The sequence below is a fragment of the Simochromis diagramma genome, unplaced genomic scaffold (assembly GCF_900408965.1).
Source record: "Simochromis diagramma unplaced genomic scaffold, fSimDia1.1 OVJJ01000321.1, whole genome shotgun sequence".
In the NCBI taxonomy this organism is placed as follows: Eukaryota; Metazoa; Chordata; class Actinopteri; order Cichliformes; family Cichlidae; genus Simochromis; species Simochromis diagramma.
In genome coordinates this window covers 6,559,013-6,585,936 of record NW_024386772.1, presented here as the reverse complement: position 1 = coordinate 6,585,936, position 26,924 = coordinate 6,559,013, and the positions used below count along the sequence as shown (strand labels likewise).

General features: G+C 40.3%; 1 protein-coding gene across 2 annotated transcripts; it reads right to left on the bottom strand.

The window, feature by feature from the left end:
* Positions 1–242: 242 nt before the first annotated feature.
* On the bottom strand, positions 243–26,924 carry LOC120742285 (SH3 and cysteine-rich domain-containing protein 2-like). 2 transcript variants are annotated; one of them, XM_040045534.1, is made up of 11 exons: positions 26,317–26,924; positions 16,820–17,168; positions 15,297–15,391; positions 12,354–12,438; positions 10,128–10,243; positions 9,258–9,327; positions 8,960–9,036; positions 8,761–8,849; positions 6,143–6,194; positions 3,265–3,402; positions 243–2,678 (listed from the first exon to the last, which is right to left on the bottom strand). In XM_040045534.1, exons 1-11 carry the CDS (start codon positions 26,398–26,400, stop codon positions 2,580–2,582), a joined length of 1,254 nt encoding a protein of 417 aa, XP_039901468.1. In that variant the 5' UTR covers positions 26,401–26,924; the 3' UTR covers positions 243–2,579. The 2 variants fall into 2 exon arrangements, with proteins under 2 accessions (XP_039901468.1, XP_039901477.1); XM_040045543.1 differs by lacking the exons at positions 9,258–9,327; positions 10,128–10,243.

Sequence of the window (26,924 nt, the reverse complement as noted above, 5' to 3'; positions counted from 1 at the left end):
TGCAGGATGGTGCATTATGCATGGATGCCAATGAAACTTGTCATTAAAGTGGCCTCGTTTAGGAGTTCTGTGCTCTCTCTAAGCTAAAAAAGACTGAATAGAGATATAGAAAATCAGCAAAAGCTACATGCATTTGTCATGTGGACGTGTAAATGATCAGCTGTCAACTCCTGTGGAATATCCTTAATATTTCACTGTGCAAAGCATGTTACAGACTTCATGCATAAAACAGGCAGACCAGGTTTTGTAAAGATGTTTTATTGAGGTACGCGGCCAACCAACGAATCTGGGAAACATCCAAACACATACTTAACATTTTGAAGTCTTTAAGGTGTAAACAGTAGATGCTACGTGAAATTAGACACAATTCATGATAGCACATTTTTAGATGAGTAAAATCAAACTTCCAGTTATGCTGTGACAACATATTCCCCCTGGAATATGTTTTCAGGAGTGTGGTATTGTTTATGCTGCTGTCTCTCTGCCAACAAAGACAAACCGTAAGTCCACCAGCTGAAGTACTTCATGGTGAATTGAAGTTGCAGTTGAAGTATTTTTAAATACAACATCTACAGTATTACTATCAAGGAGACACATCTACAAAATTACAGCTTATTCAAATGACTCAAAATAAAGTGCTACTCCCGTGATGACAAGAGAAGCTTTTAAAGGAAAAAATCACAGCTTCTAAAGGCTTCCACAAAAAATGCAGACTAAAAGGAATCAGCTAGATCCTTGTGCTCTGAAAAGGATGGGTGAACTAAAATGCGTTTTAATTTATTATTCAAATGATGCAATCTGTCCTTCAGTTCTAGATTTCTTTCACATTCCTGATTTTCCACATGCAAACTCAGGGACAAGGACTTTTTAAAAAAAGAAGAAGATTTTAAATAAATAATGACTTAGTGCGTAGAATTCTAAGCAATCCAAAATGTACTGGTATTAAAAAATGGCTTGACTTTACGTCAGAACTGACCAGTCACATCAATAATATAAGGACAAAGGAGGCCAAACGGGGAGTGGAAGATGGAGATGACAGGCTGACATTTGATCAATGATGACTCGTGCACCCATGGGTACAACACTACCTGCATGTACACTGACTCATAACGGTTCAGCACTCGTGTCATCCCTTTCACTGCACAGCCTCCTACTCCTCCTGTTTTCCTGTGTCCCTCTAAGCTGTCAGTGAAACTCCTTGTCATGGTCAGAAGGAACCCCATTGTGCTGTTGTTTTTCAGGCAGACTGCCTACAGTTTTGTTCCTCTTGTTTCAAGCTCTAGTGAACATGTTAAAATTCTGGGCAATGCTTGCAACATCCCACTGAGGCTCTTCAGCAGGTCCCTGCAGAAACCGGCGGGTTTATGCCCACCGAGGTCTTTCATGCGAAAAACAGCAGAACACCTTCTGCCACTTGTAACTTCTAAACTTGGTAGATGTTGACATTTTTCTTCCTCAGTGCTCACGACAAGCTCCCAAACAACCCCCCTAGTCTTCCTAAAGAGATTTGCCTCCCTTTTAGCTTTGATTTCTTTTACCTCATCTGTTTGTAAAATAGTAACACAACAGAATAAGGACGGTAGACAAATACAGCTGTGTCTCAAAAGTGGACAGACATAATAATCTATAAAATTTTACTTAAAAGAAAGGAACAATTTTCAGGCAATTCCTGGGAGTTCATGTTTTTGTTTTAAGGATAGTCAAAAAGGTAAACTCTGAGTCTTTGGGTAGATAGTGATGTTCACAGGGTTTGACAGACTTTCATACCAGAAATTAAAAGATGCTGGATAATTTTTATAGCATACTTTAATTGTCATTTCATAATGAAAAGAATCAGTTTTTGATTTTTGTGTGAAAAACCTCTTCTTTTTGCACGCTCAAATCATTGAGTGCAGTCGTAACTCAGCCAGAAACTACAGACAATTTTCAGATCTGGTGTATTCCTTTCATCTTATCCTGCCGTCTGTCTAAATGGCAGTAGCTTTCCATAGCTGGCAGTGGTTGTTCTTGGCAAGTGCCTATTGTTGTAGCAGTCTACACGAAGCTGATATCAGTCCCCAGGGCAGAGACCCTGAAATTAGCAGATAGGAATGAGACACACGGAGTGGGTAGAAACAAGAAAAGGACACTGATAGAAGCATCATGTTCCCATGACAGGATTCAGCCTCCTCCCACGCTGGTAGACGTCTTTTTGATGAGGAAAAACTAAATCTGAGCTGGCATCCAGCAGACATTTTAAAGCATTTTTGACCACCCTTGTCTACTAAACATCGATTTATTGGCTTTGAAAAGATAAACCTACAAGAGAACTAGAGCAGGGCAATTGCATAACTGCCCCCTCCATTAAAGGCTTACAATCAACCAGCTGAGCTGGAAACCATGTGTTTATGAGGGGCTGTGGTTCCAGATCCTTGCAGAAGTGTGTATTATGTTTTTAGTTTTTCTGTGTTTGGCTGACCAGTTGGAGAAGCTGGAGCAGTTGTTTAGCCAGGGGAATGAGGCAGAAGAGGGGTAGTTTTAAAATGGGTGCATCCCTGGGGAAAGTAGATGTGGAAAGATGGTGGTCTGTGCACAAAGGTTCAAATCTCCTCTATGGAATCAGCTGGGACCAGCCCTTTCTTCTTTCCACTGCTCAGCTTTAGAAACACCTCACCCTCTTCTCGTTTCCCCACACAAATCTAAAAGCAGGAAACAGAAAATAAGATGCTTTGTTTTCTAAGAGGAAACTAGAATAAAAGATTATTTTTACCAATATAAAAACTGTTTTTAAAAGAACGAATAATAACAGACCTTAAAAAAATCTGAAAGTTATTGTGTAAACTGCCTACAGGTTTTTTACTTGTGACTAAGCACTATGAATTTTCTCTTTGTGTGTATATGAATAAAAATCAGTGGATGAAAACTGATTGAATGTGACCCTGAAGGTCAAAAAACAATGTGGGTTTTCTTTCTAATGGTCTATACAATCTGGAAATGATGAGCCTTATTCATAGCAAAGACAAACAGACATAGATAATGCTGGTGCCAATCCTTTGATCGCTCTCTAACCAGGATGCACCCCACTTCTCACACAGCGTGTACTGGATTTGGCTTCAGTCCCCTGAAACCCTTCACAGGACAGGTTTCATGAATTGAGAATTGGAATCCTATCATCAGTGTATGCTGGGTTGCCATTATAGCCTTTTAATGGTTACAATGAAAAAACAGTGAAGCTATCAACAAAAATAAATTAAGTCTCAAACCAGTATTCCACCATTAGTATACCTGGGATTCCCTCACAGCCATGTGTCCTCTCTCTCGGTTGCCGGGATTACCCTGAATAACCCGCCACACTCTCTCTCCGGGTCGGACCCTTTGCACAAAGTTGGCAGGGAAAAAACCAACTTTGTCCCCACATTTACCCTGAGGAATAAACCAAAACAGTTCAGTCAGCATTTAAACTGCATCTGGATGCCAAGATAGCTGTCACAGATTCTTTAGATCTAGTTAATGAGATTGCGCAATGATAGCCTGATCTGCGCTTACTGGCCCACCAGACTGCACTCAACCCAAATTGTTAGCTGACAATCCAACTTGATTCTTTTTCTGATGGAAAATCTGGAGTTTTTCTGCTCCACTGTTGTCAAGTTCAATCTTAAAAGAGGATTGTTGGAAATCTCTATATCAGGGGTCTCGAACTCCAGGCCTCAAAAGCCGGTGTCCTGCAGGTTTTAGATGTGTCCTTGATCCAACACAGCTAATTTAAATGGCTAAATTAGCTCCTCAACATGTCTTGAAGTTCTCCAGAGGCTGGTAATGAACTAATCATTTGATTCAGGTGTGGTGACCCAGGGTGAGATCTAAAACCTGCAGGACACCGGCTCTCGAGGACTAACGTTCCCTACCCCTGCTCTATATAATAAACTGCCTGGCCAAAAACCCCCAAAGTCTAATGCTCTAATATGTCATTGAACCACATTTAGCTTTAGCTTTGATCAGAATTAGAATCACTTTGTAAAAAACAAGGAATCTGTGATAGTGTCGTGCAAAAACCCCCCCAAAACAAACAGTAATGCAGATATAGAATGTATGATATTTACAGTACATATAATTATACGTCTCTATATAAATATTAAAAATAAATACACAGACTACCCACAGATATAGAGATGACAGCACGTATTCACTCTGGCATCATTTTAATAAAGCCATGCAGTGTCACAATATCTATTTCCATCCAGAACCGTGTATTGATGACGGGAGAGTTGGATTTCTGTCTAAAGTATTCTCCAGAACATCCCAAACATGCTCCGTGGGGTTAAAGTCTGGTCTCTTTGGTGACCAATCCATGTGTGAAAATCCATGCGTTTTCACAGTTGGAATCCCATGAATCCTGGCCTTATAATCTTGGAATAGGCCCCTGTAGTTCATCACATGGAAAAATCCATTGAAATACCTGCTCGTTCAGTATATTCAGGGAGTCAGCTGACCTTCTGGACACTTAAAACTGCTGTACCTAGACCTGACCAACTGAAGCAACCCTAGCTATTAATGCTGACCTAACAGGCTTGTCTGGTAGACACTATACATGATGGATGCATCACTACATCCACCTCTCTTATTACCTTGATGCACCCATCAGTCTGGAACAGGGTCAACCTGAAGTCAAACCACATGACCCTTTTCCATTGCTGAACTCAATCTTTTTATTCTCTAGCAAATTGAAGCCTTTTTTTTCCTGATTAGCTCTGGTAAGCGGTTTTCCTAGGGCTGCTATTTAGTGCCAATCCCTTGAATTCTCTTCGTATTATGCATGTGGAATTGCAATTACTTTTGCTATTAAATATAGCCATGAGATGTACTGTTGATCTTTATTTGAGTTCACCAAACGTCTAAGTGACCTCTGACCACGATCGTTCAAGGTTTTTTTCCAACCACATCTCTTCCTTGGATGATAGTTGGTTTTAATAATGCATTGGACAGTTCTCAACCCACTTTTATTAGTTTCAGCAATATCCTTAGTTGTTTTTCTTGTCTTCTTGAAACAAAGTAACATCTTTGTTGCCAAAAAACTGTTGCCAGAAACGCATTATTCACTGCAGTAACTATCCAGTAGAAGGCAGACAGTATATTGTTAAAGCCTTTTTAAAGTAAAGTCCCCCAAAATGAGTAATTTGGCACCAAATATTCATTCATACTAGTTTTAAACAGTTTATCAGTGAAGACTGACTGATAAGAACTGAACACTTTTATATCTACCGCTTCCATCTCATAACAGCAAAGCCCAAATGAACTTTTAGTTATTTAGTAGTATAATTGAGCAGGCACCTTTATTGTTATACCATCATAAACAGAAATGAGAGAAACAACACTTTCTAAATTAAAATTTTACCTCATGTAGTGGCAAATCATCCCATTTTTGCTGTTTGTATAAAAAAGATGAAACATTTGTTTTCCAGGTGCGCACACATAAACAACAGATTTCATCCCTTTCTTGCCAGTGATAACTGGGTATACCTCATTATGCAGCAATGTTTCACAGTTTAACACCCTCTGCCTCAGGTGTTGATGTGTTTATTGAAGTGATTCACAAACTATACATTAGTAATGAACAGATGATTCACAGATTATACATAATTTAAAGGTTTCTTGGAATGAATATGTTGATGTTCTGCTCCGCTTTGGGTTACGTAAGTTCAAGCGAAAACTATGCTCACAGAGTGTACGCTAAATCTGCACTCTGGATGCGTTTTCCTTCTTCGTGAACTGAAACACACGGGCGCACACACAAATGCACATTTATTTCCATTGGGAGTTAGTGAAGCTCATTACAGACTCAATAAGGGCCTCTACGCGGCTGCAACAGTAGCCAAGTTCATTATGTTAAACTCTTTTGGTAATTTTCAGAGGAAATTATGTTCTATTTTTGTCTGTGGCTCCTTACATGTTTGTGACAGGCAAAAATGGAGCAGGTGTTTTGCATTAAAAGCTTGGTTTAAAGACCTAATTTAACACATGCGCAGTATGAATGAACGTGCACACACATAAACACACACACACACACTTCTGAGAACTTGGGGAAAATAAAACACAGCACACACCAACATCACCAGGTATGCACCAACTAGCACACACAGATGTTTGCAAATGATTTATTACCCACCTTCCACCACTCCTCATTAGAGTCGTCAGTGACCTGCACCCGATCACCAGGACTAAAAGAGATAAGACAAGAGAGAAGATGGGAAAAAAGAGCATGAGAAGGGAGGTAATTGGGGTGGAGAAGAAAAAGAGACAGGGAGACAATAGAGGGAAACATGATGGGAAAGGCAACGGAGTAGGGGGGAAGAAAGGAGAGCTGATTGCAAGCACAAAATATTACAGTTATCTAACTGCCACAGAAAGCTGTAGTGTACCCGTGGTAGCAGCATTGTGGAGGTTAAAATTTGGGTGAGTCTTTGTGTCTCGCTGTAGAGGTGACAGAACAGCTGAAAACAAAGTCATGAGGTCTACATGAAATATAACTCTATAGTGTCTGCTGCAGCAATGAAGGCTAGGCCTGATCTGCAGCCAGCCTGGCCTGCATACTAATGATGCTACCAATTTTTGATGAGACTTCTCTACACATACACAGTATGCCCACTGTCCTAGATATACAGGGAGAAGCTGTCCCAATTGCATTTCGGTGCATTCTGTCTCCCGGATGTCTGCATTCACAGCTGCCCTATATGATCATGGTATACACACACACACACACGCGCACACACACACACACACTACCATGTGAGTCATATTTCTTAGGTGACTGGTACAATTCTGCTCATGCAGCGTCTCAAAGGAGCGCAGTTAAATATTTAAATGCATCTTTTATAAAGGTTTTCAGTGCCCTATATTGTGTATCTAACTAAGCATTTATATCTATATTGTATATTTCTAACAGTAGAATTAGCCAACTTTAGCAGTTTCCTGGTAGTAATAGATAGTGGATAGTGGTTCTAACTTAACAATGCTAGTATTTTTATACCTTTACTGTTGCTATTTCAATTTTTAAATACTATATTTTACATGTACAATATTTCCTGACAATATGGAGGGCATCAGAAAGAGCAGATAGGTTTCTTTGTAAAAATCCTCACAATGCCTAGTGGTGAGATTAGCTGCTATTCAGTCTCAAAGAAATCTATGAAAAAAGCTACTCAGAGATGAAACGCAAGCCACTACATATGTATTATCATTGTAATAAGTACAAATGTTATCTAAATTCCATCCATTTCTGTCCATCTTTTCATTTTCTTTCAACCTCTCCCTTGAGAAGATGCCACAGCGGGTCATCTGCCTCCATCTCTCCATCACTACAACCATAAACCTTCTCTTTAGTCTTCCTCTTTCCCTCGTGCCTGACAGCTCCATATTCAAAATCCTTGGTCCAGTATAACCAATATGCTGTTTTTCATCTCTGTTCAAATCCTCTCAACCTTGTCTCCAAACTGCTCAACCTGAGCGTTCCCTCTGATATACTCTGATAATTTTCCCTCCATTCAGTCCAAACAAAAATGTTATCTTCAACTTTGCCACCTACAGCTTTTTTTCTCTCTCTCTCAAAACTATACATCACAACAGGTTCACTCTTGCTGCTATCTGTCTGTCACAAATCACTCCTGACACTCGTCTACACCCACTCCCGCTTCTTGAACTCTCTTTTTCACCTCTCTTGTCCACTGTCCATGACTTTGGATGGTTAACTCTAGGTATTTAAACTCATCCACCTTCACTACTTCCCTCTAATTCACACAGATATTCTGTCTTCCTTATCTCCGGATCATATCTCTACCTCTCTACCTCTGTCTTTCTCCTCCTCCCTACTCTTACTACAGATCACAATGTCATCTGTAAACATCATAATCCGTGGAGACTACTGTCTGACCTCATCTGTCTTAACCACTTATCTTAAAATGGTTGAAACCAGCTGGGGTGGAGCACATCCTGGCTGAAAGTGGGAAAGTGGCGGGGTACATCATGGACAGGTTGTCAGTCCTTACAAATCAAATCCAAATAAATGTAAATCCCCCCAAACCCACTCATTCTCATGTAAGCTGTGTGTTTGTGAGCCATTATAGTCAAACCACCTATACTCATCATCACTACAAATATAATACACACTGATTAGATAACTGAGATTCTGCCCACATAAAAATTATCTTTTTTTTTAGGTCATTAAACTATCAAATTTCTGATAATAATTTTTGCAGAATTCATATCCATGTACTGGTTTGTTAAAATCGACCTGTCTGGAATATGGTACATGTTTTGACTTCTGCCATCCACAATGGTCTGATCTTACTTTCTTGTATTTGGGCTTTAACTTTGACAACAGCGCTCTGCTTTCTCCATCTGTTTTCTCTCTTTCTCTCTCTGATAATCTTCCGCTCTATGCCATTTCCTCTCATGCATGTCCTCCCTTTCATCTCTCAGTTGTTCAGTGTCTTTATCCCCTTCCCTGCTGGGAACACAGCTCAGTCACTAGTTCTGCGTGGGGACAGTGATGGGCTTTGAGTTTATAATTAGTCGTCCTTAAGGGCGCCCTGGCACCGTCCTTTGCAGATGGTGGGGACATTTTCATCCTGCAGGAACAACAGCCGGGGCAAAACACGAACAAAAACCGACCATATTTGCACACGCAATGCTAAAAAAAAGCAATTGCACACAAGCACTCCTGGACATGCACACGCATATAGCTATAAAAATCCTTGCACATAGTCAGGTTGTTTTGCTTTTACTCACTGTAGTTCCAGGTCATTTGGTTCCTGAGGCAGAAACTTGTAGAGCGCTACATAGGTGTGGATAGAGTGGACTTCAATGCGCTTGGGCACCTGGTTACAGGGAGATGCAGGAAGGGGAAGCAGTGAGACAGAAATACACGCTTGAGGAATAGAGCAACAAGGGATGAAAGTATGTACAGGTGGATTAGACAGAGCGGTACCTTCTCCTCTGCAGTCTGAGTTTGTTCGCTGCTCTCGTCTACCTCCTTTTCGATCTCTGGCTCGGGGATAGGATCATCTGGAATCAGCGAGAAAATGTCTTAAAAGTCGCTAATCACACACATAAGCACTCGTTTTATTGTTTTTGTTTTTGATTTTTTACAAGCAGCCACAGTAATTCTCTCTCACGCACAGAAAGTTATGCGCGACACAACATCTGCATAGACACACATAGGCAAGGGCATGCAGCGCATGTGCATATCCACATACATCAAGGCACAGACACAGAGACGTCTTTACCCCCTGTCTCCTGAGTTAATTCTTCCTCCATGCTGGACTGTCTCTGTTGCCCCTCCTCTCCTCCCTCACCCTCAAATAAGAACATAGAGAGGAAGCAATAAAATATCAGCACCAGGAGGCCAGAGAGGATGCATTTGATAGTGGGTGACCTTGTTGTCAGTCAGTATGCTGGAAGTTCATGTATTCAACAGGTTTCAGAGATACCTGCGGTTCACAAAATGTGAACATTTTACATTTTAGCAAGCATGCACATTCTTTTCAGTGGAGAAGTTAGATGAGAAGCTTTCTATCAGTCTCAAACGTGTATAAACAGACAACATTTTGCAACATTTTGGTGAGGCGAGGTGTTTGGTCCAATGTTGAGCAGCAGTAAACATCTCTTGGCTGTTGCTTCATATTTGCTGCTTATAAGCTGTACACAGATCAGTCTCAAATATTTGTAGCTGAACTGTTACTTTCCGATATCGCAACATTTATTCAGGGTTTACAAGTTTGATTTAGATGGCTTGCAGCTGTTTTTCAGAGGATTCGGAGAGCTTTTTGAATTAGTCTCCATGTTTATATTATGACTAAAAAAGGTAGCTAAGAAGACAAGAATATTGTTATGTTAAAGATTTTCTTCCAATTTAATGGCTGTTCTGATAATACCTAATAAATCTGAATCTAAAGCATTCTTAAATGTATTAACTCTTAATAATTCAATAAAAAACCATATGCACCCTTTACAAAATATGGCTTAACAAGGGAATGTCACTGTCAGTTCTCTTAATATAATAAGTAAGTTGGCTAACGGACCAGTGTTGTTTATTGTGTCAAACACACGGGACTGAACTGTCCTCTACCCCCACCCACAGGCCTATGATGTCATACCAAGCTGCGCGTTGGTGATTCTGACAAACTGCCAAAACTGGAGCGACTCATCTGTGCCAAGGACGTCCCGTAGCGCAAGGCAGCATACACAGGGTCTACTCGCATCCGCGGTGCCTCTGAAACCACACACAGACACGTAAATTATTCACTAAAAGACTTCGGACACACTACAATCAGGGCTACACGCTGAGATTACACTGTACATCATGACTATTGTGCCTGTGCCAATCTGGAGGAACCAAGGGGTTTAAATATAACTGCTGTAACACAGTCAGTCCTGAACCAAAGTGGCCTACTTTAGATCTGCGAGGACAGCAGCCAAAAATTCAAAAGAAAATGAAGACATTCCAATGAATTAACATGCTTTGATTTATTTAACTTAGTGGCAAGAGATGTGTCTTAGTTTAATAGCTTTAACAGATGTGAAACTGTAGAAAGAGTAGAAAGGGAATAAGAGACGAAATATAAAATATGGAAATCTTCTGAAAGTCTTCGCTGCTGCATTTCATGTAGACGGCAGTGCTTGGGTGCTATCACACTATTTCTGAAGTTGGGAATTAGATTTTTCAGCTCTTTCCCCATCCAGCTCAACAGAAGGAGGGTAGAGGGATTTTGCTGCAGGGCCAGATGTGTCTCAGTGTGCGTGTGCCTGTGCAGAATGAAGTTGAAATCACCTGCAGTTTCATGCTAAAGTCATTTCTTCTGTATACAGAAGAAATTGTGCAGCAATGTGTTATTTAGTATGATTAAGTCAGGTATTTAGAGTCGATAAAGCTCATTACACTCACTGAAGAAGGTATTTCTGCAGAGAGAAGTTAATTGCAGATGAGTAAATGATGGGATGGGAAGCCAAGCTTAGAGACTCTACACTCCACTGCTCCATATAAATAATTATTTTTTTTTTAGATCCTTAAGGTTCCTTTTGAGACTGGAAGGAGAGTTTTTATGTAAAGTAGCTTCAGGTCTGTTTTTATTATAATGTTGTTAATTATCAGTTAACTGATAACATTCTGACCCGAGAATATCATCAGTATCAGGTTCTCTTTGGCAGATTTAACCTTAACATTTAAACAGAGAAATCCTTTTCACATTCATCACATATGAATCATCACTGCAAGACTGCAACGTAGACCGTTAAGTTCCCGCAACTAGCAGACTCATAAATGAGGTTTAATATGAGAACAGTAAATTGCGGCCAGGAGGTACTTGATGGGAAATTAAGGGGGTCTGTGAGTAAATACAAAATGAAAACTGTTGTCTGATATGAATGTGTGTAAACATTTTACCAAGCCTTTTGTTAGCATAATTATGAGCACACTGTGTAATGTGTGATTGTGAGCTTGGCAGGTTGCACTCTCAGCTGGCCCTGGCAAAGTCCCAGGCATCATGGTGCTGAGCTCGAGGTGATGATGGAGTTGTAGGTTCATTGTACCCTGACTCATGAGTACTACAAGCAAGTGACAGCATGGGGCGCCGACCCTGATGTGAGTCATGCATTACGGCAGATGACTGTGTCACGTTCAAAGGTGTTCTTCCAAAGGTATGACAAAGAAAAATGAAGCTGCATTTCAGCGGTGACAATAAAAGGAAGAACAAATTTAAGCACTTTGGTCCAGTGGTTGTAAAAGCAACTCGTACCACTATGATTTGGCCTTGAGCGGACAAACACTGACCTGAAAACTGATTAAAAATATAATTTTCTTTGAAATGTATTCCCAGCATTTGCTGAATGAAATAAGGTGGATGTTCGTGAATTTGGGGTTACTATCAATCAAAAAAGTGGGCAGCATTTCAATGTTTATGAATTTCTAAACATGCAACTGTGGTGCCTATCTAATAAATTAATCCTCTTCACCAGTCCAAGGATATACAGCACAACTCATAAACAGAGATATAAAAACATAAACATTAGAACTTATAAATATTTATTCACATACTTTCAGCGTAGAGACGGTCCATCACCTCCAAGTGAAACTGAATTTGTCTCCTTCTCTTTATCTTTTTCCACTTCACATTCGTCCGTTGCCAGGTGAGGTGAAGACATTTCTGTTTTTTATTACATTACAAGCAAAAGTGCAAAAAAAAAAAAAAAAAATAGAAAAATCGAAAAGTAAAACCCAAAAGGCTGGACAAGAGCAACGTCACGAAACAAAAGCACAGGGACACAAGCAAACCCAACCAGCGGATTCACTCATACAACCACATGCACACTCGGACTGCGCTCACCTTGGCTTGGCTGAACTTCCTTGACGACAGCCAACTGGTCATTGACGAGCATCGGCGAGCTGAAGTTTCGCTTGAATGCTCCCGACTAATGGAGGGGAGAACAGAGCACAAGGGGTTTTATCAGCTGCCATAACTTCTTGTTTATAGACTCAACACATAGCTCAACATATATCTCTTTGTAGTGCTATTTGAGCATTCATACAGAACACGTACAAAATGTAAGTGAAACAATTAACTGGGCTCACTTGCTCCAGGAAAGAACAAAACAAGCAAAGCCACGTATGAGCTCTCTCTGCTGCTAATCATGAACAATAAATTCACTCAACCACTACTCGTGGCCGCATGACTTAGACACAGACATGGACATGTGATTCTCCGTGTGTATGTGTCAGCACGACTGCAATTTCACACCGAATTAAGCACAGTGAGAGTTTCAGCTGAGATATCGGTTTGTCTTTTCCTTGACTTGCAAATGAGCCACTCACTTTGTCATATTATGTTGAAGAGAGAAACACTCAGCGGATCAAAGGCAATAAGTGGCTACCTTTGTTCTCCACAAACACACCCAGATTGTGCTCTGATGATATTTTAGCTTTTGCTGCCCTCATCATTCCCCTACCTTTCCCCCTCTCTGTTTGTGCACTGCTGTCAAACTGCACTGAGCTCTCTTCAGCACAGCGCTCTTAAAATTTTCCAAGTGGCTCTCAGAAGGTCTCGCCTCCTGCTGCATGCTAATGTCCTCTGCTTTACACTAGAGGATAAACACAAAAGCTGTGTCTGAAATCACTCCCAATTTTCTGCCTAGTGAATCATACTCACCTTCTACCATTGTCCTTCAAACAGTCATAATATTACATTTTTCATGATAACAAAAAAAAAAATCCACATTGTAACATCTAACCGTTACGCCGCAAGTGTGCGAAATACTCTTTATGTAAGCAGTAGTAAAGAAAATTAAACATGGCTAATGATGGCCCTAAAAGGATGGTGCAATGATTAATTGTTTTATTTCAGTAGCATCAGCACTTCACAGCTTCAAAACAGCACTTTTCCTTCTGCCATATGCATCTGTGTTTTTTCAGCAATTTAACTGAAACTGCACATATGGTGAGCAAAAATGACTGCCTGCAGGTCAAGAGTGTTTCAGTGTTTATACGTGTGAGTCTGTGTGTTGATGTAATAACCTAAATGTGTTTGATGTGATACAATACTGATTCATCTGTGGGGTTTTTTTTCTTTCTTTCCCATTAACGCTGTACCTAAAGCTATTCTATTAAAAAAATTAAATTAATTGCAGAGTGCACAGGGTTTTGTGGTCAGGTTTTCAATTCATGCTTGTAATCCTAACTGTGTTGGTAATATGACAAAACAATGATTGGAGTTGTGAAACTGAACATCAGATAACAAATCAGAAAATAAAATGTCAACCTCTTAACAATTTACACATTTAGTCACTTCTTTGTTGCAAATGTGCGAGTATGTTGCAACATGACTCGAAAAATAAGGCCTTCCCTAAATGTCTTCTATGTTAATGGGGTCCACGGCATGAACACCTTGCATATTTCCAGTTAACGGGACTCTTGTAGTCCTACGGATCACTCTAGCTTTGCACTCTCCTGCTTTGTAGTATAGATTAAGAGAAATGAGGAGATGCAATAAACTGCATATATGGAGGTTGTTTCATTGCCCCTCTGGGCCTCTATGCAGGCCTGTGAAAAACTAAGTAGAGCCCATGATTCAATTGCTTGTGGAACCACCTTAAGCAGCAATAACTTGAAGTAATTGTTTTCCATATGACTCTATTAGTATCTCGCATCCATGTGGAGAATTTTGTCTCACTCTTCTTTACAGTGTTGCTTCAGTTCATTGAGGTTTGCGGGCATTTGTTTGCGCACAGCTTTCTTATGGTTCCCTTAAGGTCTGGGCTGTGAATGGGCCACTGGAATGCTTTCATTCTTTTCTTTTTCAGCATTTCTGTTGTAGATTTGCTGCTGTGCTTGGGATCATTGCTCTGTTGCGTGACCTAATTTCAGTCAGACAAGTGGCCTCACGTTTGACTCTGGAACACTCTGATATACGCGCGAGTTCATGGTTGAGTCAATAACTGCAAGGTGCCCAGGTGGCTTCAATGGCTACAAAACAAGCTGTTCACCACCATGCTTGATAGTGGGTTTGTGCTGATATATCCAATATATCAAATATAAGCCACTCTGCCATGTTGATTTTAGAGAGAATAGGCTTTATTGTGGCAATCTTCCAAAGAAGCCATACTTGTTCAGTCTTTTTCTAATTATACTGTCATGGAGTTGAACATTTAATGTGCTAACTGAGGCCTGTAGAGTCTGAGATGTAGTGCTTGTTTTTTTTCCCGATTTTTTAAATTTCTCTTGGAATGAATTTGCCGGATTTGCACTCATTGAAAAATTGCAGCTTTGTTTTAAACCCACCTGAATGTTCCAGACCAGCAAACTGCCAAGACTTCTTTTAAACTGCTTTATGGTGATTATCAGTTAATTAAATACACTTAGTTTTACACAGGACTACACAGAGTCTCATGTCGGTGTGTCATTTGGCTGTATGTTAACACGTTTATTTCAATGAATCACTGAAATATTTGCTTTCTTGCCAAAAATGAACACGAGAAGTAATAAGTAGCCATTCTATTCTTGCAATCCAGACACAAACAAAGCCAATGCTACTTTTTTATGTTTCCTATTCATTTCACAGAAGAAGATGGTTTATCATAGCAATAGCCTGGCATGAAGTGCAATGGAAAAACATGAAAGCAACAATCACTTTCCACTGAAGAGTGCTAAATCAGGGAACAGAATCAGTTTAAAAGAGTTGAGCAGACCAAAGTGTGCAGTTAGTGACTACGCTGAGAGAAACTCTCAGTGCTATAAATGAGGGCAACATCAAACTCTTGGTGTGTGTATTTCGCACCTTCCCATGACACGGCTGCTGCGATAGTTCTGAGGTGCACCACAGGTGAGCAGCCATCTTGCACGTTTTACACCGTAGAGCTTGTTTGGAGTTTCCTGCAGAGTGGGATAAAGATGAGAGAATGAAAGCAGGGGACACTGACATTGAAGCAGTCACAAAAAGAAAAAAAAAAATCAGCAGGCGACAGATGTGCACTCGGCAGAAAGTGCTAACAGAACAAAGTGGCCCTTAGATCATATGTGCAGGTTTTTCTCTGTTCAGGTGGAGAATGAAATCAAACCCTGTCCCAGTTTTATCAGACTGGCACTGCAAACAGAGCTCACACTAACAGCTTCATAATGAACAGCTCTTCTTGCAAAACAACTTAAAGAGATTGGAAAGCAGCTGGACATATTTCAATTATAATCGATTTGGCATTGAGTCATTTACGTTTGTATTTTTAAGTGTTTGAGAGCTAAAGTCTCCTGAGACTCCAGTTGTTTTCTTCCCATTTGTTATATGTTTAGAAATCCTCTTTTCATGTTTTAGGGATTAAGGAGTTGAGTCCTTATTATCCTAGAAAACAAAGATCACTGATTTCTGAATTTGTCACAGATGGGGATTATATCGACAGGTCTGTATTAGAGCAGAAACAACAATCAAATAAATTGGGTTGCTCAAGAAAAATAGTGGTTTTAGAGAGAGAAATAAAATTAGTTTAACAGCTTATGAGAAAGAGGCTACACTTTGTTTCGGGACTGCAGAGATAAATCTAGAGCGAAGTGATGCGTTGCATAAATAAACCCACTAAGGATGCAAAAATAAATTTTCAAAAAACTGCACAGGAGCAAACACGGGGGAGCAGGTTGGAGACTGTAATCAATCACAGTGACAGGAAGTAGATTTAGCAGAAATACTAGAAGCTAGTAGCACTTAGAGGTGAACAAAAGCAGTCGCACATCTGCACTAGAGCTATAGCAAAGTCCAGATCTAATTGAATGACTTAAATCGAGGAGAGAAAAAAGAAGGAAGCAGTGAGGTGAGATTTAAAAACTTCACTTTTCTCAGGAAATCATTATTATTTTGTTTATTTGTACCACTTGAGGTAATTGAGCACCTTAAATATGCTCGTTTTCTGTCTGATATGGAGCTGTATGAGAAGACTGACACCACATTTATAGTCTCTGTGCTTTCAAATATGCAAGGGTCTGCATGGATTTAAGTGAAGTAAATTTAATGGTGAATGGAAAGTTCCACAATTGTCCAGATGCACTTGCCCACTTGCCTACTTCCAACTAGATTTGGAAAAAAAAGAAGTAAGACCAATTACTTGTCCAAATTTGCTTGCTTGTTCATATGACCAACTCTCTCATCTTTACAGGAAATTTAAAATCACATTATAGCACAGTGGTGATAAATCATAGGTCCTGAATAATAATTTTACACAAAATTCAAAGTTTTTCATCTAAACTCTTCAGTCTTTAGTTTTCATGAGTAAGTGTATCACCAAAGACCATGTCCAGTGAGAATATCAGGCACCTTACCTACTATCATGTGCTTGCAATGCTGGCAGTTGGTGGGCTTTCGAAAGATGTGGTCCTGGAAACAGTGGGTAATCTGGGGTCGGGGAGGCTTGGCGGGGAGTGATGGAGAAAGGCTGAGTGAGGGCGAGTGGGAGGAGATGGAGGGGTTGGGACTGCGAGATGGTGAAATTGATGGTGACCGGTCACCAACAAGTGGGGAGCCAGGCATCAGAGGGGGGGATGGAGGCGGCGGTTCAGTGATGAAATCCTGGGGCAGGCGGGCATCGCTGTAGGACCTTTGGAAGAAGTTCTCCACGCTCTTACTGCGCATCATGGTCTTGAAGGACAATGAGCGTTTTAGTCTCTGGAGCTGCACCCACGGACACACATCGACAGACATGGGGACAAAGATAATGCATTAAAAATAAACACGAGATAAGCAAGAAGCAATAACAAATGTCCAATGTGCCCTCAAGACAGCACAGGCAATATCCCGGAATCCATAAACATCACACTCTGTTCAGATCAGTACACCTTAGGGAAAGAAGTTGACTCATGTAAAGCAATATCACCTCATAAGGAAACAACACATTAATAAAAGAGCTGCCTGTCCTCTTCAGCGAGATCGAATTCATATTTTTAAAGGGGTGCTTGTGCTTTTGGTTGAACAAGATAAGCTTTTTCTTATGCGTATAAATTGTACTCGCTTAGTGGTAGTGACAGAAGGACTCTTGTGATAAAACGAAACAAGAGTTTATTCAGCCCGATCATCTATCAACAACCCATCACCAGGGCCCTTAAAGTGAGCGCCGGCTCCACTAAAGAGGGCACACGGTTGCAGTGAGCACAAGTGGTTCAACTCACACACCAACAACATGTGTGAATACACACAGGTAAAGGGTTATTATGCAGCACCCAGACTTTTATTACAGAATAATGGTGCTTTATGTACAACGTGTAGTTTGGCATCATGAAAAAAGCAAGGACTACCCTGAAAAGAGCATTGTCTGGATTGTAAGAATAGCTGCTTTAAAGCCTGTACATATTGTATTATTAAGCATCAATATGCAGCAAGGTCCCCCTGTAGACGTGCAAGTTGCCCATGCCATCGAAGCTAATGGAAACCCATATCAGTACAGATCTTCTGAAGTTCTGTACAAAAGATAAAGAAAGTTGATTAGGAAGATTAGGAAAATGAGAAATAAGTGTGGCAATTCATATCTGCAAATATCTGCAAACATTCATGAAAAATACATGCCAATGCAGTATAAGAGACAAATCCAGATGCTTTAATATTATAACAAGCTTGAAAGTCAGTATGTGGTATGGTCCGAGCTCTCTTACACTAGTTTTCTTGTCATTTCTTTAAGTATTTTTCAGGAAATGTTTCTCTGGGCTTTTTTAAGGACGTTTGAAGCTCTTCTTTGGATGTTGGCTGCCTTTGGTTCCATTCTCACTCAAGATGATCCCACTCTGTTTCAGTAATGTTAATATCCAGGTTCTGGGGAGGCCAATCCATGACTAGTGGTGCTCCAATGTTTGTTTTTCTGTCCAAGTATAGTTTTACTGCATTGGCAGTGTGCATTGGATGCATCTCTCAGGTACTCTGTCAGGTCTTTGCTTTCTTCAGGACTTTGTGTTCATCTTCTGTAGAAAGCTTTCAGAACTGACATTTTTTCTTTTTTTCTTGTCATGCTTTCTCAGGTTTTTTTAAGGACAATCTACACAGGAAGCAGAAATATTTCAAATTTTGGCTAATCGCTGTTTGGAAATCACCTTGTTGTTAGAAAAATACAACTTTATGTTTGTCAAACTGTGTCATTTTTAGCATTTTTCATGGACTCAAATAAAGAAATGGAATAAAATTACACTTGTTTTGTGTTTTGTAATAGGCTGATAGTAACAAAGTGCCTAAAGATACAATTTAAAATTAGTTCATTGCTAAGTTGTCTGTTATGTCTAGACAACACTGGTTCATACCTTGAGTTTGTGCTTGAATGATTCATAGTTCAGTGTTAAATGGCTTAACAAGTAAAAAACACTCCTATGAAAATGGTCAGGTACTACCACTGGGCAAAAAGTGAGTAAAAAAGCAGCCAGTGTCCCAAGACATGTTTGAAAGGCCGCCAGAAAGCATAGACAGGAAAATTACAGAGTTCAGTTCTTTATAGTGTGCTGTCAACACCATATGTGCTGGATGGTACCTCTCCTCACTAAGTTGGAGAAGTGTCTTTTATTTCCAAAAAGAATATCACATTTTGACTGGTCACACAAGAAGACAGGTTTCTTTTTTTGCCTCAGTATAGCTTAAATTCCCCAGAGATGGTTGCAGCATTCCTGGATCATATTTACAATTTATTCTTTGTATGGTAGAGTGTTAACTTGGATTTGTGGATTTCTCTGCCCACACAGCCTTTGCCTGAGTCATGAACCTCTGCCCATCTTTGCTTCTGAGAGACTCATCCTGGACGCTCCTTTTTATACCCAATCATTTTTCTGGCCGGTTACCAGTTAACTTTTTAACAGCTTTTGCAGGAACACTGTTACATTAGGTGTAATAACCAAACCAGTTCTTTAAGTTCAGTGCATTTCAAAATCTTAAGAGTCAAATGATAAAACATCACATCAACAGGCATCACATCAGTTATCTACAGAATGCCTAACATTGATTGACTGGATAAATGAATGGTTCCTGACATTTGCCTCCAGCTCTATGTACGGTTGATGATGCTAGTTTCCCAGGGGACAGGCAGACATTTGTTACAATGACATGCGATGGAAGGGGGTAACGCTGTGTGAGGGTGTGGTCACGTCGCAAGGAAAGAACGGATGAACACAGACAGACGAGGAGACAGATCATCAGCAGGCTACATACACTCTGCGCACATGCTCTGTCTGTCTGTGCTCATTCTGCTCAGCACCAAACATAATCACTTAACAGGGACATGTTGTTTACAGCTCTGTGAGTCTGGGAATAAGCTATGAAGACAGTTTGTCTATTTGACTGTGTGTCTGTGTGTGTGAGGAACACATCGATGCAGCGCAAAAGAAACAAAACTGTAGGAGTGTAACTGAATGTACATTTGCACACTCCATATGCTTCCTCTATTTGTGAAATTATTTCCCTTCATTAGATTACATTGATGAAGATTAGGTATGCTGTGGACTACTACAATTCATTATATCTCTGTTAGACATCTCTGAGCACCGAAGGGTGTTATTCTTATCTTTATTTTTTAGAACTTTGAAATAAAGTACGCCGCTTTGTAACCAACTGCTTCGTTAAATACATATAATCTGGGCAAGGACATTTTGCAGGATTTGCATTTCTTAGCTTCTGGTTGGGGATTTAGGGTTTCTTATTGTAAGCTGAATCGCTGCAAGTGTTCGTTCACCTATTTATGGCAGCTTCTTGACACACAAGTGTTGTTAGCTGCAGGAAATGTGCAGCATGCCTTCTATGATGCTTATAGATGCATGTTCACAGGCGGGTAGCCTGGATGCAGGCAATTAGTGCGTTGGATATGTCCATGTGTTTTCTGGGTTTCACTGAACTATGCACCACAGTGATCCTAATGCATGACTTAAAACTTTCAGTTTGGGAGATTCAATTCAATTCAATTTTATTTATACAGCGCCAAATCACAACATCAGCTGCCTCAGCTGCTTACATTTATATTGTAAAGTAGACCCTCTAATAGTACATAGAGGGAAAAAAACCCAACAATCATATCACCCTCTATGAGCAAGCACTTTGGTGACACTGGAAAGGAAAACCTCCCTTTTAACAGGAAGTAACCTCTGGCAGAACCAGGCTTAGGCAGAGGTGGCCATCTGCCCCGACCAGTTGGGGTGAGGGGAGGAAGACAAGACAAGAGACATGGTGTGGAAGAGAGCCAGAGATTAATAACAAGTAATGATTTATTGCAGAGAGGTCTAAAGCCAGAGATGCCTTTTGCTTTGTTGCGTGTGATCTTATTCTAGTCAGATTAAAAATGTTAAAAAAGTTGTCATGTAAGGATGAACAAGCATCTAATTTATGCTTACCAAATAAATAATGATTAACATCTAATGATCTGTTTCGAATTGCATTAGTAATTCATTTTTTTAATGAGGGGTAAAATAAATTTGGTGTTGAAGCAGGTACAGCAAAACCCACATGTTTGCAACCTGGTAATATTTTCTCAATAATGACTTACTAATGTAAGCAAAATGATTCATGAAACATTACGACTTATAAACTATATAACGGGGTGGAATATATTTTTAATGATGTTAACAGTACAAAGTTGTTTTGACTTCATATTTTATGTGCAGCATCACAGCCTTGAGCAGAGCTCTTTCAATCAGAGTGGCTGAGTGCTGGCATAACAGCTCCAGCTATAGAGCACATGTCTCAATTACAGCTAATCTAATCATCTGTCAGTGTGCGGGTCTGAAAAGCATTCCCGTTTTCTTCCATTTGAACATTATCTGAAAGAATAATCCTTCTGACTCAAGGCCGATGTGACATCAAGTATGATGTGGGGCTTCACTGCACATTCATGTGCACCACCGCACATGAGGTGAGATGCTGATATCGATGAGTCAGAAGCGATATATGCCACACTTTAGTCCCAGATTTATAGCTGATTATTTATTGATTATTCCTTTTATGAAAATCCCTGTGACCTGCAACGGGACCTGCCTCAGTCTTCTGTCACTTCTTCCCCAACTGCACTTCTCCAAGTAATACTCAACCCGTTTCAGCTTAAAAAGACGCATTTGGATCAAGTCTTGCCTGCTAATGTTCCTCCCTCAACTTTTTTTGTGACTCATACATGACTAATAATGTGATGCAAAATGCAAAATATTGCACAGATTTACACACATCTGCAGAGTCAGTCTTCTTTGAGCAGCTCCTATCTCACTGCTGCAAAGCAGACTGACGAGCTGTCTCAGCAGACCTGTAAAAGCCCACAATTTTCACATCTTCGATCCGTATTACAACAGACCTCTGCCTTTCTCACATGTTGCCAGCATAAATGTACAAAATCAATTCTCCACAGCGGAACAGCGAGGATTGACTAGTCATAATTCAATGATAAGACTTTTATGTCACTCGAATACCGCCATCAAAATTTAATGGGGCCAGTCTGAGATATTTATGGGATGCTCCAGTCTGCCCAGAGGTCAAGACTCAACAACAAAGCCTTTGTCCCACTGGGAATATGAGGATAATATAGGCACTCTGGAATTTGGTGAGATGGTCTGGGTGGGGCCTGCATCACATGTTTTCAGTGTTTAGAAATGTAACACCAGTAGGATTACTATAAGTCAAAACTCTATAGGTGTGCAAGGGTGGGGGGGCTATTTTTTTTTACTTATTCCCTTTCTTCCCCATCACTCCTGAAGTGTGCCAATTTTCTGCTCTGCCATCAGCAGTAGTAAAGAGAACGTGCTGCACAGATTGGAAAAAACAGTTACTGCAACTGATCTATGCCTCAAGTCAAAACCAGTATTCAAGTCTATATGACCTGAAATCAATATTTTAATTTGTCTACCCTTGAATTTCCACTTTAATCACTCCAGCTAGTTGCGCTATAAAAAACGAGGTACATTTCTTTTCTTTTTTTTTGCAGTGATGCACATCATGGTGACTGACCTTGTTCTAAGTGAGGATATTTCAGCCTTAAGAAGGATAACCGAGTTATAACTGCGCTCTGAAAGACACAGTCTCCTGGCTCCCTCCAATTCTAGGTCATCAGCAGAATATGTCATTTCAGAGGAAACTGTCACCATCAAATACCAGGTACATGGATTTCAGCATATAATTATTTTCACTGTGTGGCTTCAACTCTTCTCCGACAGTTGTAACCGAACAAACGCGAAGATTTTATTAAAGTGAAACACAACAGCGGGAAAAAGAATCACATAGAATAAAAATATGAGCGAGCAGCTGTATTTATGATTACAAGGAGCACATGTGGAGTGGTTTCATGTCCCAACATTTCTCGGGTTGGTCAAAATTTCTTATTATGCATGACATCCTGGCAAATTCCTGCTCTCAGTGCATGAGAAAAGATGCATAATCACAGGCTGCCTCCTACGTTCTGCTACTATCACACATGCATGTACACACCGTCAATCATTTACACGCACACACACACACACACACACACACACACACGCACACACACACACAATCACTTTCAAGGACTGTTTAACAGCAGAGATGATCTCTGTGGAATAGCAGTGTGGAGTATCTTTTGTGCTCCTGTAGATTTCTAGTGTCCAGTATTTCAGCATCTCACACTTTTCCTTGTAGTGTCACATTAATAAACATCACAGCAGTGAAGGTGTTACACTGATTAAAAAAGACCTTGGCCCACTTCAGCTTCCTGATTTGACTTACTTACCTGCTCACATCTATCTGATCTGTGTCATACCCCCTTCATCTGAAGAAAAAGCCAAAAGTGTGAGCGTCATTTTAAAGATGTTTGTACATCCGAAATATAGCGAAAACACCTGAAATCATGCACCTGCTAGATGATTAGGAAGAGTTCAACCTGAATGGCAGTAATGACTATGGCCTGTGTGAACATGAGCAGGTGCACATGATAAAACCTGCTTGCTTTATGACAAATGATGACTGCTGTATCCATCAAAAGTGATGCAGTGAAATGTTCTCTCCCATTCGATGCTGTCTTCGATGTCTTCGATGCTGTCTTCACAGCAACCACTCCTTTATCCTTAAATGAATTAAAAGAGATGTCGATAAAGACGGTGCTTTTTCTTAGAACCATCTACATTACAGAGGTGTTCATTACCACCTGGGGTAAAAACCCTAATCCATTTTCTTTTAGTCTGACCATGAAGTTTGCGGTTTGGGTGGTAATTTCAGTTAAATGTCTCAATAGTTGTTTTATGGATTGAAATTTGGCACAACTTAAATTTTTTCCATCAGGATAAATTGGTGACTAATAATGTAGTAGCACCATTAATAGATCCTACTGCACTTCTGTTTAGTGCTGCTTCAGTACCACTGCTGAATTTAGTAAATAGTGCTTAACGTGCACACTTGCATCACCTTTTTGAGTGTACCAGTTTTTACACAACCACTAGCTAGACTGGAGGCTCTATTTCTTTCTTTCTTTTATTATTATTTTGGTTTTAAATACTGCTTTAATTACAATCCTGACGACTCTGATATTACAACTAACTGGTTGTAATTTAATCGAGACCAAGATTATTTAATCAAGACTATTTTAGTAAAAGAACACATAATAGGCTACTATTTAAAGCACACTTCCTGGTTGTCTGTTCCCAGTTGATGTTTTGGACAAAGTGAAAACAAGGTGATACAGCTCAGCCTTGTTAAACTGCCTTTTCCTGAATAGCCAAAAGAAAAAAAAAAAGTTTTTTGGATGTGTCAACGTAAAAAGAAAGCCATCCATTACAAAAAGATAAATTTGAATGTAAGCTCTTTAAGATTAATTGTAACTTAGCTTTGAAACTGAGACAGTTCAGCTTCACTGTAGGGAATGCCAGTCACCTTTCATCTCTCAGTCAGCTGCGTATGTGTTGTGCGCTCACATCCATTTAAGAGGGTTTAATGAAGAATGCAAAGTGGACACACGGATGGATTGTGGGAGTTGTCATTACTCAGCGGGCAAGCTGACAAACAAGTATATCAACCAAAAACATGTTTACGCCTTTATATCTCTGCGCTCAGACATCATCCTGTGTGCTCATCCAGGAGAGAAGATGTTTACCTGTGCACCTCCATCACAAAAAAAGCTCCCAAAGCATCAACAGCCCAGAGAGATCAAACTGCTCAGCACAAAAAGAGCAACACTATAGGCTGATGACTGCTACTCGGGCATCTAATTGGCTCCACCACTCACATTTCTGCCAGGCTTGGCAATACACTACAGATTATTGTTGGGAGCTGGAAAGAGAGACTGCGCTTCCTCTTCTCATAATCTTCTGGCACTGTTTTCCTCTGTTCTTGATTTACGATATCCATCTTTGGGGGAATTTGCTGCTGGTGGATTTTGGGGAGCATCTGTTACCTCTTTCGTTTCCTCCCTGTCATTGTTGTCTAATAAAAACCATCACGGACACATGACAATGTGTCTGATTAGATTCCTTCAAAAATGTCACCCTGTAGCTGTGTATTTTTATGTGAGGAACGGCCTCCAGAGCCAAGCTGACAAAAACTCTGCATTTTTACTTTGACACTTCAATGGCCAGGTATTTAATTCATTCAAAAGGATGAGTTCCTCTAGCATAAAGGTTGATGGTTAATTTTGAATCTATCCCACACAGAGAACTCAATAGATTGAAAGACCAAAGGCAGATGATCAAACTGATGGGTTTTTTTTTTATTATAGAGGGCTGTGACACGATGAAGCCAGAGCGAACCAGTGAATCATTTGAATACCAATCAGTCCAGCTTGGAACAGGCTCACGCCCAGTTTTCACCAGTAGCAGCTGGTGAGAAGAGGAGAGCTGGAGTAGAACGCCTGGAGTAAGTGGTGTTAAAATTGCTTGTAACAACGTCAACTTGTATGCTTTCAAAGAGGACATCAAACATTTAGATGAAGCACAGAGGCAGTCTGAGGCTGGTGAAGTATGTGACTGTGCTGCACGGAGTGTCACTTTCCTCCAAACATGTCAGCAGCGTGCATGTGTTTGTGTGTGGGTGGCATAAAGAGTCATAGGGTAGATTTGACTTAAGGAAAGTTGTATCAAGCTGGTTGGTCTTATGTGTCCTTCCATTAAGAAGCAGACATCGGGAAAGCTTCCACAGCTTGGAGGGCAGCCCCAAATCTTTGTTTATATAGCTGAGTGAACAAATTAAATGGATTCATAAAGACACTCTGAAAGGGCATTTGTATCTTAGACATGCACACTCGTAGCTGTGTATATGACAGACACAAAATTCACATAAGCAAATGCAGCGTCTTATTTATTGCAATATAAACTTGCTACCAGCATAGAAGAAACAGCGTGAGTGCTGAAATGTCCGCAAAAAAAACTGTAGCTCATCAAAAAAGAAGCAAATTAAAATAACAAATGGACAAAAGCATTAAACACTTCCATTATTACATGTTTGTTTTGCTGCCTGATAGTCATTAAAAACACACACTTGAACCCTTTTGTGTGCGCCTGCTTCTAATGGATTTTGACAGAAAGAGAGACACGGGGAGACAGTATGACATCACACCTTACGTGTGAGGTTACATCTATAGTGACGCAGTCGTGATGAATACTACCGCAATTGTGTTGTTATTAGTATTACATAAACGGTGGAAATGCAGGTGGAGAAAACCATCAAAGGAGAAGAATACACTTAAAATGAATAAAATAAGTCTTCTTATTAATAGTTCAGTGTGTGCATTTAACTACTCAGCAAAGTCACTCACTTATATCTACTGATACTGTTCTTTTTCGATTCGTTAGGCACAAATACGTGTATGTTATGATCTGTATGGCATCTGAAAAAGAACCAAACTCCAAATTTAGGTACTTGCCTTGGAAGTCACTGGTTGGATGGGCATATTGCTTGGAGAGCGCTGGAGCTCCGAGTCGCACTCCATCTCATTGTTTTCGGTCATAATTGGTGTAGAAGTGGGAAGCGTCGTTCGAGACACAAACAGTAAAAGTTTTAACTCCTCAAATAGAGTCCAGTCGGAAGAAGATTTCCGGCTTTAGCCATTTAAAAGACTGACAAAGTGTGACAGATCCACATCAGAGGGATTTGTGCGCGCCTCAGGGCCACCGACTCCACAAAACACGTTTCTGGGTTTATTAGGATCTGTGAGAACAGGTTATAAATTCACCAGCTGTTAATATCTCATTTATGCCACGTGAGGATGGGTATTCAGGAAACGGCTGAACCTTGCGTGTGGGTAGTCTTTTGTGTCGCTCGCTGACGCGCACCGGAAAGCTCCAATGTGGCACAATTCCTCCGTCCTCCAGGTGCAAATACGGCTCAAATCAGCAAAAATGTCGCTGTGTGAATATGAGAATGTCAGCGAAATAAAATCATATCCAAATCGTCATCAGCTTGTGTTCTGGAGGAACTCGCTAGGTGTAAATCCAAAGCGAACTGTGTCCTTCACCGCTGCACAGACTTAAA

Coding starts and splice junctions, on each gene's coding strand:
- LOC120742285 (XM_040045534.1), bottom strand. CDS start 26,400: ATGACCGAAAACAATGAGATGGAGTGCGACTCGGAGCTCCAGCGCTCT. Junction 17,169..26,316: donor TCCAACCAGTGACTTCCAAG/GCAAGTACCTAA, acceptor CCGTGGGTGCAG/CTCCAGAGACTAAAACGCTC. Junction 2,679..3,264: donor TGGCTGTGAGGGAATCCCAG/GTATACTAATGG, acceptor TCCTGCTTTTAG/ATTTGTGTGGGGAAACGAGA.